Source organism: Limanda limanda, chromosome 6 (genome assembly GCF_963576545.1).
Source record: "Limanda limanda chromosome 6, fLimLim1.1, whole genome shotgun sequence".
NCBI classification, from domain to species: Eukaryota; Metazoa; Chordata; class Actinopteri; order Pleuronectiformes; family Pleuronectidae; genus Limanda; species Limanda limanda.
The window spans coordinates 6,814,350-6,828,293 of NC_083641.1; the positions used below are offsets into that span (position 1 = coordinate 6,814,350).

The window sequence follows — 13,944 nt, forward strand, 5'->3', positions numbered from 1 at the left end:
TGTGCCAACATTTTATTTGAACATTAGGTCTTTATGAAGGAAAAGTAAACGTTAGTGAGAAAGAGCAGGGTTTGATTTATAAAAAAATATTTTTCCATCTAAATCATTACATCAAGTTTCAGTAACTCAAGCGTAATGTCCTGAAATGGTTGAATATATGAGAGTCCGTATAAAACCCAGTATAAGAATAAGAAAGAGCTCTTGATAAAGATATTAACTTGTTTGTCCTCCTCAGGTTCTGCTCTGTTAAGTACAATCATTGTTCATAATCCTCTTCCTCTATTATCAGTTTATCCAGCTGTACATTTACTGGTGTTTTCTATGGGCTCCCCCCCTCTCTTACCTAACAGCGATATGGTCTCCATCTGTGGCTTGTCCCAACCTCCTCCAGGGTCACAGTTTATTTCTCCAGCCCAGCAGACCTTCCGCTGCCCCTTAACCCCCAGAACACTCCACATTCATAATCCCCTCTGTTTACTCCTGCAACAGAACATGATTTGCATGATAGGCTGCTGCTGGGTTGCACTTGGATTTTCACATCAGTCATTACAGTTGCAGCGAGGCCTTCTAGGCAATCACAGTGACATTTCTCTAATTAAACCCGTCCCTGGAGTTTAATCCTGATCCCCTGCGGAGAGCGAGCTGGCACACATGGGTAATAAATGTCTCGGAGACTCACTGTCAAACACAGTGGGTCATAAACAGCTGTAGTCTGAAGCCAGCGGACACAGAGAGGCGATTGTTTCACATATAACAACCTGCCACATTTCCACAGTCCACGGGCTCTGTGAGTGTTTTTGTTTTCCTTTTCCCTCTCCTCAGCTCAGAATCGCCAGCAGAGGGTTTTTAACGAGGAAAATGTCAGTCCAGTGACATCATATAAATGGCTGCTTTGCTTGTAATGAGTCTGGTTTACCTGCTTAATAGATACCAGAGCGTTTGGCAAAGTTAAAGCACCACTCAAGCACATCAGGCAGTTTTCCTGTTTGGCAGCACAGTTGGTATTATCCATTGTGCAGCTCGATTATCGCCAACAAAATAAGCAGTGCTCCTCATCCTCATCCTCTGACGCCTCGTTCATCTGCTCCAATCCCCTCTCAGCCACAAACCCTCCTGTAATATGACCATGCACTGGAACCCTGGGCGCTGCAGTTTGATGTTGTAATGGCTGCTCTGACATTTCTCATGCAGCATTAGCCGACAGACGCAGCTCTTTCTGAAACTGGAGGATTTCTTCTGGCGGGAGCATCTGTCTGAGCTGGCTTTACCATATGGCGTTAAGGGCAGTGGTATGTCGACTTCACATTAACCACAGCACAGCGTTCACTCAGCACAATGTCTAACATATATGTATTATATTTATTTTTATACTCTTTATCCACACATTTCCACTCCTGAATAGTTGCCGTGTAGAAATATGAACAGCACACCAGCTTTAACTTCAATTCAGATGGATACCTATTTTTACCCCCAAACAAATCTGTGAATACTTGAATAAAAATACTTTCAAATTGAATCCATGGCCACACTTGACAATGAAACCTTTGATGCTTTATGTCATAAAACCACAAGGCATAAGAAGGTCGCAAAAATCCTCAATTGTGGATTTTTAATACCGTATCTAGCTGTAATCAGGACCATAGATTGGCCTGGTACTTTCCGCCCTCACAACACTGCACCTCTTGTTTGTGAATTGCAGTTTTGAGAGAACCCACACCTTTTCAGCAGCTGTTTTCTCACTTTCCCTTCCAGAGCTGCTGCTGCTGAAAGTTCTTGCTGTAACTGCTAATTATCAGGTGCCAGCCAACATTGAAAAGTAAGTGTGAGCATACATTAGCCCCTTTTCCACAACTGCTAAAGATGTGTTTTATTGCACCAACCAAGGTTTTGCTTTATTAATAAGCCATTTGTATCTTTTATTTGACTTACTTCCTCTATTGAGCTGTACTACATACATTTGTTTGTCCTACATGACTTCTTTACTCTCATTATGGGTACTTGGATGAAGCCACATTTAACAAGCTGGTTCCTCAATATGAACAAACCACAAAGCACAATCAGGTTTTGCTCAAATAATGAATAAGATAAAATGTGCTTTCGTGGATTATAGGTTTTGGTGTAAATGGTCAGTAATGTATCAGAGAGTTTTCTTTCTAATTGTATGGTCAGTGTCTGAAATTGAGGATGTAGTTGAAACTATTGTGGAATAATAAAATAATTAGTTTCAATATATAAGTCGCTAAGTCCTGCTCATGCAGTTGCTAAATGTTAAGAGGATGTTACACGCTGATTAGCATATTCCTGATATCATTGCCGTTTGTACACAGAGGACAGGTCTAGTACTAAGTTAGTGGATTTATTTGATGGTCCACCCAAACTCTTTGGTTGTATGCTAAATCCTGATATGTTACCTCTTTTAAGTTTATCCAACTTTTCCTTTTTTTCTTCTGTTCACTTATTGCAAGTTAGATGAACAAGTTGGTTTTTGTTTGTAAGCAAGATTAAGCAAAAATTACTGGATACATTATCATGAAACTTGGTGGAATGATGCAGTCTCGGTCAGGATCATGGATCTTAATGGATCTTAATAATACTCTACAGAGTTATAGTCTAGTTGACTGCGTTTAAATAATTTTTTCTCTATCCAGTTTAAATTCTGTGTTTTAGGAATGAGTGCAGATTTTTCAAAATGTATTATTATGTCAAGCTTTATCCCTCATGGCAGCTTTTGCTGTCCTGCCAGTAGTCACAATAAGCTTTGGACTGCATTCCTCAATACGACCCTGGTGACTCAAGTGCATTACATAAGATGGTCACAGCCAGCGTTTGAAGAACAGACCTCTATTCATTATGGATTTCATTGTTTACCTTGTACGGTCAGACACGTAATGCTGTTGTGCATATCTAAAAAAAACTATAGAGGAGTGTAATTCGATTAAATGTTGAAACATCTTGCCATATCCAAACAAACAGCCAATCAAAAGTCATAGTCAGTAAACCAAATGTCTAATCAAATGAAAACAGACGCAAGCCTCAGATTAGGCTCCAAAGTCTCAAATGTCAAGTCACTGTTAAGTAGAGTTGTGAGCACGTAGGTTTGGTCACAGCCCCTGTCTGGCAACAACACGATGGTGCAGATGCAGCAGAAATGTTTTTGTACCAATCCGCTGATTAGCCACAGCTCCTTGAGTGATCTGTCTTGAGTGCTGTGATAAACCGTTTATTGGAAGAGGCAGTTTTCTTGAAATGCATCCGGGTCAACAGCAAATTTGTGGGACCAATTACTGCGAAACACGATGAAGATTAGCTTCTGCTTGGTCTTCTGGCATCCCATAACAAATTAAGCTCCTTGTGTCTTCCAGGCTGCACAGTGAATCCCCTCTGAAATAATTAGCTTTTGAAGGGCAGCCAAAATATTGTATAAATTTCAACCAGACGCTCTGTTTTTAGAATAAGGACGGTTCCCATGTGTCCGCTGATCAGGACAGTTTCCAGATTTTGTCTCAGTTTACCTTCATCAAGTAGATTTTGTTAAGTAAAGGACAAAGCAGAGCTAAGGCAAGAAAAATGTATCAAAACACCACAAACAATAAGTTGGAAAGAAAAAGCATAAACCAGCACATGGAACTTATTTGAAGAACACTGATGTTGCAATGAGATAAAATGACACAACATTTTTTTGTAGGGTATGAGGATGTTAGTTTACTGTTCTGTGCACTCCTTGCACATGCATGGATTTTATATTAAACACCATTGTTTATTTATGATAACTACTTCTCAGATTTTACAATATAAAAATAGTTTTTCCTGCATTCTCGAACTGAACAAACAAAGGTTAACTATACTTTTTTCAATTTGTAATCAAAAAGTAACGTTTTACATTACTAGGACTAACTCACTTAGAAAGTTGCAGAGGCCTCACAACTTGACTGTGTGTATGTTTGTGTGGTGTTTCTCCTCAGGCTTGAATGCAGAACCTGTGTAGTCATTGGCAATGGCTTTGCTATTAAAAACAGCTCATTGGGAAGCATCATCAACAAATACGACGTCGTCATTCGGTATGAAGCAACCACACCACATGACAGTATTTTGTGCCATCACACTCATTCTGTGAAGAGGAAATAGAGATGAGTTATATAAAATAGCATATGGGTAAGCATGTCTTACTGGGGGGACTGTACCATATTGTCATACAGTTACAAACAGGCACACTCAAAATAAGAATAGTAAACAACAGGAAGCAGTAAAATCTCTCCACAACTACGGTACCTTCATGTCTGAGGATACATGGTTAAATTGAAAACACATTTTACCTTCAAAAGTGAATGTGTTGTTCCCCACTACACAAGCACAAGCACAAACACACAAGTCAATGGAGTTTATCAATTAATTTGGGGGTGAACAGTATCTATGTGTCTGCCTGACCTTCTGACCATCTGACCCTGACTTTGCGCCATTCTTGCCGGCAATTAGCAAACTTCTGGGTCAAATCGAGTTCTTTAAAAGGAGGGAGGAAAGCATCTAGTTTACTCAAGGACAAAGGCACTGTCGAGCATCTGACTCTGCAGACTTGGAATGAACACATGCATTCTGAGTTTTTATAAGCCTCTTTCAAACACTCCAGAATTTGGCCTGGCCACAATGCATTTTTCTTCCCCCCTCTACCGCCCTCCTCCTCGTCCTCCCTCACATCTCTCCCTTCTCTTCTCGGGAGCAAATCGTTCCCCGGCCATGTGGTTATTGACATCCAGGGTTCAATACATGCCTGAGACTTTAACGTCAGCGGGCTGCTCCAGTCATAGAGAAACAGCTAGACTCTGATAGACCCTGCTGAGACACAAGTTTCCAAAATGCAGTCTAATCATTTAACCAAAGAAGCTCAGTCTGAGCAACTGTGTTAATTATTGTTCGAGGAATGAGTTATGATGTGGTTGTGTCAAGAATTTGTTCACAGTAATAAAGCCAAAGTGTTTCCAGAATGAAGCACATTCAGTATCTAGTTTTAAGAACTCAACAGTCGCACAAAGTGTCTGAGAACAATTTCTTTACATTATCTCTTTAAAGTTGCAGTGTGTAGCATTTAGTGACAAAGTGATGAAGTTGCATGTGGCACTTGAACACCCGTCACATCAGCTTCCCCTTCCGAACTTCCGAAACTAAACACCCATTTTTTTTTTAATGAAAACTGAAGGTTACCACAAGTTCTCTGTCATGTTTGGAAGGGGAAGATGATGTGAAGGGGTCTTCAACTGCCACATGTAACTTCATCACTTTCTGTCACTAAATGCTACACACTGCAACTTTAAAGAGATAATGTAAAGATACTTTGTGCGACTGTTGAGTTCTTAAAACTAGATATTGAACGTGCTTCATTCTGGAAGCACTTTGGCTTTATTACTGTGAACAAATTCTGGACAGAACCACATCATGCTCAGGACACTAAACATAGCTGGCTTTCATGCTAATGTAACATGCTAGCTATCAATGCAAAGCTCAAGAGAAGTACTTTAGAGAGAAGAAATTAAATTCACAATCGGTGACATACCAGGTTCAACAGATACATTCCACCCCCCTTTTACATTAACGGGAGGATGATTGATGATGATTGGCTAACACCTTTGCTTGAGTGTTTGCTTGAACATGAGTGGATTAGCTGGTGCCTCCATAACTATCCAATTAAAACTTTTGTTGTTACAAATGTCAAAGGGTTTGGATTTCTGTTTTGATGTTTACTTTCCAGGGATAAGTATAATGTTAAAATTATTGCACAAATTTGTAAAGCTAAAGGAGGCTCACACTGATAATTACGTTGGTTAGCAAGAGTCCTGTTTCCAGAATCCCAACAAAAGAGGTGGGAAGTGCAAAGTTAGCATGGTCCATGAGCCAATTGTGAAGTTGTTTCAAATTTCAGGATGATTTCAAAAATGGAAATACTTCATAAAACAACCATGAATACGGTTGTCGCTGAATGTAGTGTCATGTCCCTGCCTCAGGTTGAACGATTCCCCGGTGAGAGGATATGAGGAGGACGTGGGGAACAAGACCACCATGAGGTTCTTCTATCCCGAGTCAGCCTCCTATAACCCTGGCCTGCACAACGAGCCCGGCACACTCATGGTCCTGGTGCCTTTCAAACAGCAAGACCTGCGATGGCTCAAAGAAATCCTCTATAATGAGAAGAGGGTACAGGATATGTGTGAGAATGCACTCTCTCTCTCACACAGACACACTCACAAACTTGTTTCACTGTCTCTTCCTCACATAACCACAGTCCTCTCCTTGCCAGCCATCCATATCAGGAACAAATACTTGAGAGGTTTGACTTCAGCGATGCTCTGTCCTTTGGAGTTAAATGTAGTTTCCACTGCAGACTCTGTTGCTCCAGGTGCCTCCAGGCTCCTGCTGCTAATAGTTGCAGGGTCATTACCTGCTAATTTGCACATCAATTCCGTTGCCTTGAGACATGAGGGAGTCATAGGTTTAATTGCATCTCTGTTTGTCTAAACAGAGTCAGTGGACTGACCCAGAATAGGGATATTTTCCTCTCTCTCTGTCCTTTTGTTCATTTCATGTGACACAACATCCTGCCTCTTATTTTTGCTCTATTGTTAATGTGAACATTCCCAGGTCAGGAAAGGGTTTTGGAAGCCCCCTCCCCAAATCTGGTTGGGCGACATCAGTAAAATCCGAGTGCTGGACCCGGACTTTCTGCACCAGACTGCAGAGAGACTGCTTCAGATCCCCCTGCATCCCAAGACTAAGCAGGTGAGAGATTGTTTCAATGTCTCCTTTATGACAATCATGCCCCTGCAGAAGTTTAGATTTTATTTATTTCAATCAAATCTCCAACTTCATCAGTCCAGAACATATGATCCCAAACTGAGGTGGTGATGCTTCTGTCTCTGTTGCAGCTCATTTACTTTGACCATTTCTGTCATCCACGTCTGCAGTTTTCCCACCAGCAGCCTCTCTCTTGTTTGTTCCCTTTCTCACTCTTTTTTCCTTTCGCCCCTCGTTGCTTCCCACATGAATGTTAACAAGGCGGGACGGAGCGTCCACTGATTAGCCACAGCTCCTTGAGTGATATGTGATAAACAGTTTACTGGAAGAGGCAGTTTTCTTGAAATCTATCCAGGTCAACTGCGAATTTGTGGGTCCAATTACCGTGCAAAACACGATGAAGATTAGCTTCTGCTTGGTATTCTGGCATCCCATTACAAGATAAGCTCCTCGTGTCTTCCAGGCTGCACAGTGAATCCCCTCTGAAATAATTGGCTTTTGAAGGGCAGCCAAAATATTGTATAAATTTCAACCCAACGCTCTGTTTTTAGAATAAGGACGGTTCCCAGTGTTCCCTCTAGGCAGAGCTGATCAGGACAGTGTCCAAATTTTGTCTCGGTTTATCTTCATCCAGTAGACACTCAGTTAAATACAAAAATTAGAGCAAAGACGAGAAAAATATCCAAAAAAACAACAAACCGTCAGTGGACAAGCTTGAATGTAAACCAGCACTCAATTTGATTGAAGAACTGTGAAAATGTCACATGATTAATTACCATGACAAGTTCCCATGCCAATTTCAAATATTAAATGACTGTAAATTTCTAGACAACTTGTATTTGTGTGAAATGTGTGTGTTGATCTTCATTGTGTACATTTTGTGACTTAATTAAATTAAAATGGAAGTAAATACAAGAAACTTAAATCCAAACACAACAAAGCACAAGAAACATCCGCACACAGAACTTAATGATGGAGCAGCGATTGTGCAATGAGAAAACATGACGCATTATTTGTTTTTCTTTGCAGTGTACTATTGATGTGTTTTTGTTACACAGGCGTTAGGATTTTGAAACGCCCTGGGATTTTGACTTGGAGCATTACTCATGTAGAATGGAGTTTTTATTGGCTCATTGCGTCCCATCTGCCAAGTGGGGCTTGTTGTGTGTTTGGTGGGGAACATCTCTGACGTGATCCTGAGCCTGAGTGTTGTTTTTGGTTCTGCTTGTTCCCCCTTCTCTTGAGCCCTTTTTGTCAAGGAGTCAAGGGGAGGAGGAGGTGTTTTACCCTTTTTGGAGCACAGTACAAACAATTGGCTGCTGCGTTAGAGGAGCAAGCAGTGGGAAGGCGGTGATCCGACAGAGAACCAGCGGGCTCGCCCCACTGGAGCTCTGCACCATCTGCACAGGCTGTATGAAAGGAAGGGGTCAGGGGAAGAGCAAAGTGGGCAGGAGGAGATGAAAGATGGAGCAACAGGCAGTCAAATTCTGCTTGTTTAATAAGTGTTAAAACATCTGAAGCTGCAGTCAGGGCTGAACATATGTATTGTCTTTTTTATACAACTGTGAATTAACATGTTGAACACATTAGAAAAGCTAGATTTGCCTTATCTCATCATCATCTCATCATCAGTCCCCTTCGTGACTCTGGGTTGAACATTTAGGAGGTTGAGGTCAAATAATTCCTATATAATTGTTTCTTACCAATGAATAATCATCCAATATTCTTCAGACAAAAGGTTATTCTGTCTTTGTGCGACAATTTAAATTGAATTGAGAAAACCAACCACTTTATCATGGTGTACAACAGCTGATATTTTCTATTCAGGTTGACATATGGTTATTAGGGGGTCGTACAGGCTGGTTTTGATTATTAGGGAGAAGACAGACCTAAGAAGTGTGATTTAATTTGGATAATTCATATGTTCAATATTAATCATATTTGGGCGCGTTAAGGGTAACGGGCACATTCAGGACCACTGCTCCTCCAGGTCTGTGTGAGTCGAGCCTCACTTAACTGGAATAAACCGTTGAACAGCTCTTTGTGCAGCAGCGGTGGTGCAGCTTCCAGGTTCTGTGGTCTGAGTCCTTCAGCAGCTCTTTAGTCACCGCAGCTCAATTACAGCAGGTCACTTTTACAGTTTCAGAAAGAAAACTGTGACCAACATCTACCACAGGCAGAGCAAACAGCCCATTCCAAACCAAAAGGTTTAGATCGGGCACTGCAGCAGTCCACGGAGCACCAGCTAAGGTCCCGGCTGTAGAAGCTCTGCGCCCTCCTTTAGATAAAAGCCCATCCAGATCAACAAGGAACAACCTTTCCCTTTCCTTCCCTTCATTGTCTCACACAAACACACATAGATATAATGCTCTTATGTTCACACTTGTCTCCCCAAACACATTCTTGTCCTGAGCTCTTGTGGGTCTGGCTTTGCAGCGGTGACAGCACGCAGCTGGCCCTCGCCCCTCTCTCACCAAGGCTCCGAGGGCCTGCGTCCAAACTATGCACCGGGCTGGCTCGAGGCTCACATGTTCACCCGTGTGCTGGTGACCACATGGGGTTAATACACACAGAATGTCAGCTGGGTCCCAGAGCGGGTAGCCCATCAGTTTCTGAGTTCAAGTAAAAAAGACAGTAGTGCTCAGTGCAAGAGCAAGTCAAAGGGATCTGTATCACTACAGCGCCTTCTTTCATGCATCTCTTATCAGACATGTCTAGACTTAACAGGAGTCCGCCCTCATCTTTGAAATCCCTCAGACTCGATGTCTTTCAAAGTGGACATCTTCGTTAGTGTCTACCAAGTATTATTATATATTTGTATCCCTTTCCTTTTTTTATTTCAGTTTTGTGTCCATCACATGTTAGAAACATCATCCACCCGCTTGCTGTGAGTTTTCCAACACTTTCCTGCTGTATTCTCACTTGAGATTTGCGTTCTCACATAAAGACCTACAACATTTAAAGGAACATGTCCTGAATTCGGTTCATTTCTGAAAGCAGCTTTGAAGACACTGTACTCTGATGCAGGTCTTCCAAGTTTGGCCTAATAGTTGTAGTTTGCCTGAACATGGAGGTTATTTTGGCAGCTGTACAAAAGCAGACACAAATAGGTGCATGTGGCCCTAAGAACAGGGAACACCCATGCCCTCATAAGCACAAGATAACCTGTTGTGCAGGAATTCATTTTCAAAACAACAAAAACAAGGGATGTGATCTGAGGGGGACCTCAGAACAGCCAGATCCAGACTCCAAGATAACTGGAGCAGATTCAAAATGCAGTCCAGCTAAACAGAGAGATAACCGACAGCAACAGTTTAATTAACAAACACATGTGAAATCTGACCCTGCAACATAATGATGCTGTTTTATGAACAAATGTTTAAAGTCATTAAAATAATTGACTCATATATAATTATGATTATTAGACCTATTGCAACACAAGTTCAGTTTGATGAATCTTACGATGACACAAAGGGTTGAGGGCAATCATTTTCGTTTCCCTTTGAACATTTAATTCATAGCCCTTTTCAAACCGGCATGACACCTTAAGGCCAATTTATGCTTCTACGTCTTTTCTATTACGGACAGATAAGACCGCACTATCCGCCGTGGAACGCCCTTTCCGAGCGCCTCAGAGAGCTTTTCGTACACCTCTGATTTTTCTAACTGTCCGTGTTTATGTCGGAGAGCCCACGGACAGACCTTGGCTGTGATTGGTCCGCGAACGACATCATTTCCCTACGACGTCATTTCCGGATTTCACATTTCTGGACCTTAAACGTCCTGCTTGACAATAAACCCAAACACAACTACGATTCTACGATTAATGAGACGTGTGTGTTAAGCCAGCAGAGTTGTCCGGCTGACGGTGGCTCGTTAGAGCACTGACGGCATGCGTGCACAGTCACAGACGGTTATAACGAGCTTTCAAAACGGTGCTAGCGGGCTAGGCTAGCGGGCTAGCCACCATGCTAACTGCGGTGGTAACAGAGCAAAAACCCGCTGTCACGACTTTAATTCCACTTCTACCATGACACTGTTTCTATAATACTGCCAGGTTAGAAGCAAACACTGGATAGTAGATGTTAGTGCCGGGAGTCCCTGCTGACTGTGTGTGGAAGCTGGAAGGGGAGCTAGCTTGAAGCTACACGGAGCTTCAAGCTGTGGAATCAGCAACACAGTTCGGAAACAAGACCGGGGAACCGCTGCGCTAAGAAACGATTACATCAGCATTTTGACCTGCTGGGTGTCACTTTATTTAGTTCTGTTAGTTGCCATGGTTCAGTGTGTGGGAGGCAAGCTAACAGAGGTAAACAGACAAACGTGGACTTCTTCTTCCCAAATGGGGTAGGCTTCTCTGAGCTCGTCTTCCGTTGCGCCACCTATGGGTTTGGCGGTGAATTTTTTTCGACGTACAGTGGTCGGAGAGCTAAAAATCAAAAAGACTCTTTGCCCACTGTGGAGCCCTCTCCCAGAAACGGATACGTAGAAGCATAATGCAGCACCTCAGGACATTACAAAGAATTTCTATGTTTCTAAATCAAAACTAGACGAAAAAAATTAAGGCAAAATAAATAGGTTTAAAAAAATCTAATTGATAGCAAAAGAATGAGAACCGGGGCACCCCCACCCCTGTCCAATCAATAAAGGCAAACATGCTCAAAAACAATATTATTACAAATTATTTTCTTTTTTTCCATAATTGTATCCAAATCTCTGTTAAATTGACAAAGGACCTTTAGTTTTGTTAACAGTAGAAAGTTTAGGCAAACAGTAAGCACTTAAGCTGGAGGAATATTCAAAGTAAGTTCTTGTAAACACAGGCACATGCACCAGTGATAAAAGTGGAAAGTAGAAATGTTCTCTGGGCAGGAGTAGAGGAAACATGATGATAACATGAAGAGCTGCAGAGGAGAGAGATACGAAGAGGCTGTTGCTGAAAGTGAACAGCAGGACGGAGAGAGAGAACGGCTCCTCTATCTCCAGGTCATGTAGAAGTGATTCTCTTGCCTCTGTGAACATGGATAATCATTGACAGTCATATGTGGAACGTGAGGCACCACCGGGGTCAGTGCACACTGTGCAAGAGCCCACCAGGCAACACAACCTTATTGGTTGTGTCGTCCCTGGCGACACAACCAACACGTCTCAGCCCATTAATCCTCACATGCACAGTGCCGTTTCTTGTTTCTTTCCCAAAACAAGCGAAAAGATGAGGGTCTGATAACGTCCGTTTAATTTTGTTTTTTGTTTTCCAGAACGGCTGATCACACATGACAAGCAGGAAAACTTGTAAAAGATGCGTTTGAGCTCTTTTAGGGCAAAAGTTAGTTTTATGTCGAACTACTCGGGACGCTGTCATTTTCTCTTAAAAAAGAAAACAAGCCTTTTGAAATAGAGGCAGAAAAAAAACAATCATTTGTCCTTTTTGTCTTTGGAGCACCAGTCCACCTGGATGCTATGAGATCTGGAAACCTAAGTGCTGAATCGTGGTGAACTCTAGTTTTTATGTCTTTCTCCTTTTACGTCTCTAGAGCTCTCATTATTTCTAAGAACCACCTTCAATGTCCATAGACCATCAAGATGGTCTCCACTTACTCCCACTATCCAAGCTACTGATAAAAACATAACTTTATCAGAAATGACAGAAACCATCTTTGAATTTGTTTTTACTTATTTTCACTTTTTAGTCCAACAATCATGAATATATATATATATTTTAGTGTTACAATTCCCCCGCCAAGAAAAACAAAACCTGGTCCACAGAGGCCGCTGTTGGGGACATTAACAAAACAATAAGCACCGCAAGAAAAATAGCTAAATGGGTCCTTGGGTTCTAAAAGGTAATTAATATAGTTCCCCACCGTCACCCACTTATCTATCAAAAGGATAGAATAACAGAAGAATTGGACCTAAACCAAAAGATAGTGGGAGTCACAGAGATGATAAACTCTTACAATTAGCAAACCAGCAACACAAACCAACTGAAAGTGTTGATCCTCTGACAGCAAACAACCAAATCCATGATGAAACCAAACCACCTTATAAACCCTCCCAGCATCCCAGGTGCTCCTGGTGAGCTGGGGAACCCGTGACCTAGTTTGTGATCTCCATATGATACATATACATATACATATATCTTATTTATTCACTCATACTGTTGATAAAAGTGATTGATAAAATACTTCCAAGATCTGCACCAAGATGTGATAGGTTCAGTACTTTTTGTGTACTCCTGCTTACAAAGAGACAGACTAACAGAAACACCTCCTCGTTGGATGTCATGATAAATATTCAACCCCTTCTTAGACTGCTGCATTTTTATTCTCCACATCTGAATTCGCCTCACACATCCATAAATCATTACTTTTTTTTGGAATATGAAAAGTTGAATCCAGAATAAGGAGAGAAAGGGTCACAATCCAGATGTGCAGTTCTCTCAACACCAATCCAACGTATTTGGAGTCCCACACTTCTTCTTAATCCTATAATACTGCTTATACCTGAAGTATGTGAACAAATTGATTATTTTCTGTTTTAGAGATTCATCAGGAGGTATTCTCCAGTGATAAAGGATGGATACATTTAATATCCAACAGATGCAGCGTCATTGTGGACTTCATTTCTGGAAAGATGGAATCACTCAACTGATTGTATCACTGTTTAGGACTCACACTTTCAGTGTCTGGGCTCTGAATGAATTGGAAAAAAGGTGCCTTGAAACCGATTCTGTCGCTTACAGGCGGCCAACACATGCACACAATTCCTTTTGTCTGATAAATTACAGAAAGGCCTAAAAATGTATTGAAGAATTCCAGTTTACGTTGCTTTTTACTGCTGTAAGTGGATAATCGTCAGTAGTGGGATGACAGGAAACGGAGGGGAAGGAAGGTGGATCGAGTTTCTATAAATGGATTTGAACTTGGGATGTTGTGGTTCACGGCCGACACCTTAAACCCTCAAGGCCAAAGGGACATTAGATTATGTTTTACTGGCATCCAGAGTCTGTTCTCAATCACTAACATCCACTTTCATTGAGCACTTTACCTCTGTGCTCTTACGTTTTTCAGAGGACATATTTCAGCTGAAGGTGAACTGTCTTCTTGAGTGTTTTGCCTAAAGATTTTGAGTGCAAAACTGGTCTGACGTTATAACTGGCATCCC

General features: G+C 41.6%; 1 protein-coding gene across 1 annotated transcript in view; it reads left to right on the forward strand.

Annotated features, from left to right (window-relative positions):
* st3gal4 (ST3 beta-galactoside alpha-2,3-sialyltransferase 4) overlaps positions 1-13,944 on the forward strand; it is a 30,001-nt gene that overhangs the window by 13,839 nt on the left and 2,218 nt on the right. The window contains exons 6-10 of the mRNA XM_061073150.1: positions 1,192-1,289; positions 1,753-1,816; positions 3,963-4,058; positions 5,994-6,183; positions 6,628-6,765. Coding sequence (XP_060929133.1) covers positions 1,192-1,289; positions 1,753-1,816; positions 3,963-4,058; positions 5,994-6,183; positions 6,628-6,765 — 586 coding nt within the window. The remainder of the gene's footprint in view (positions 1-1,191; positions 1,290-1,752; positions 1,817-3,962; positions 4,059-5,993; positions 6,184-6,627; positions 6,766-13,944) is intronic.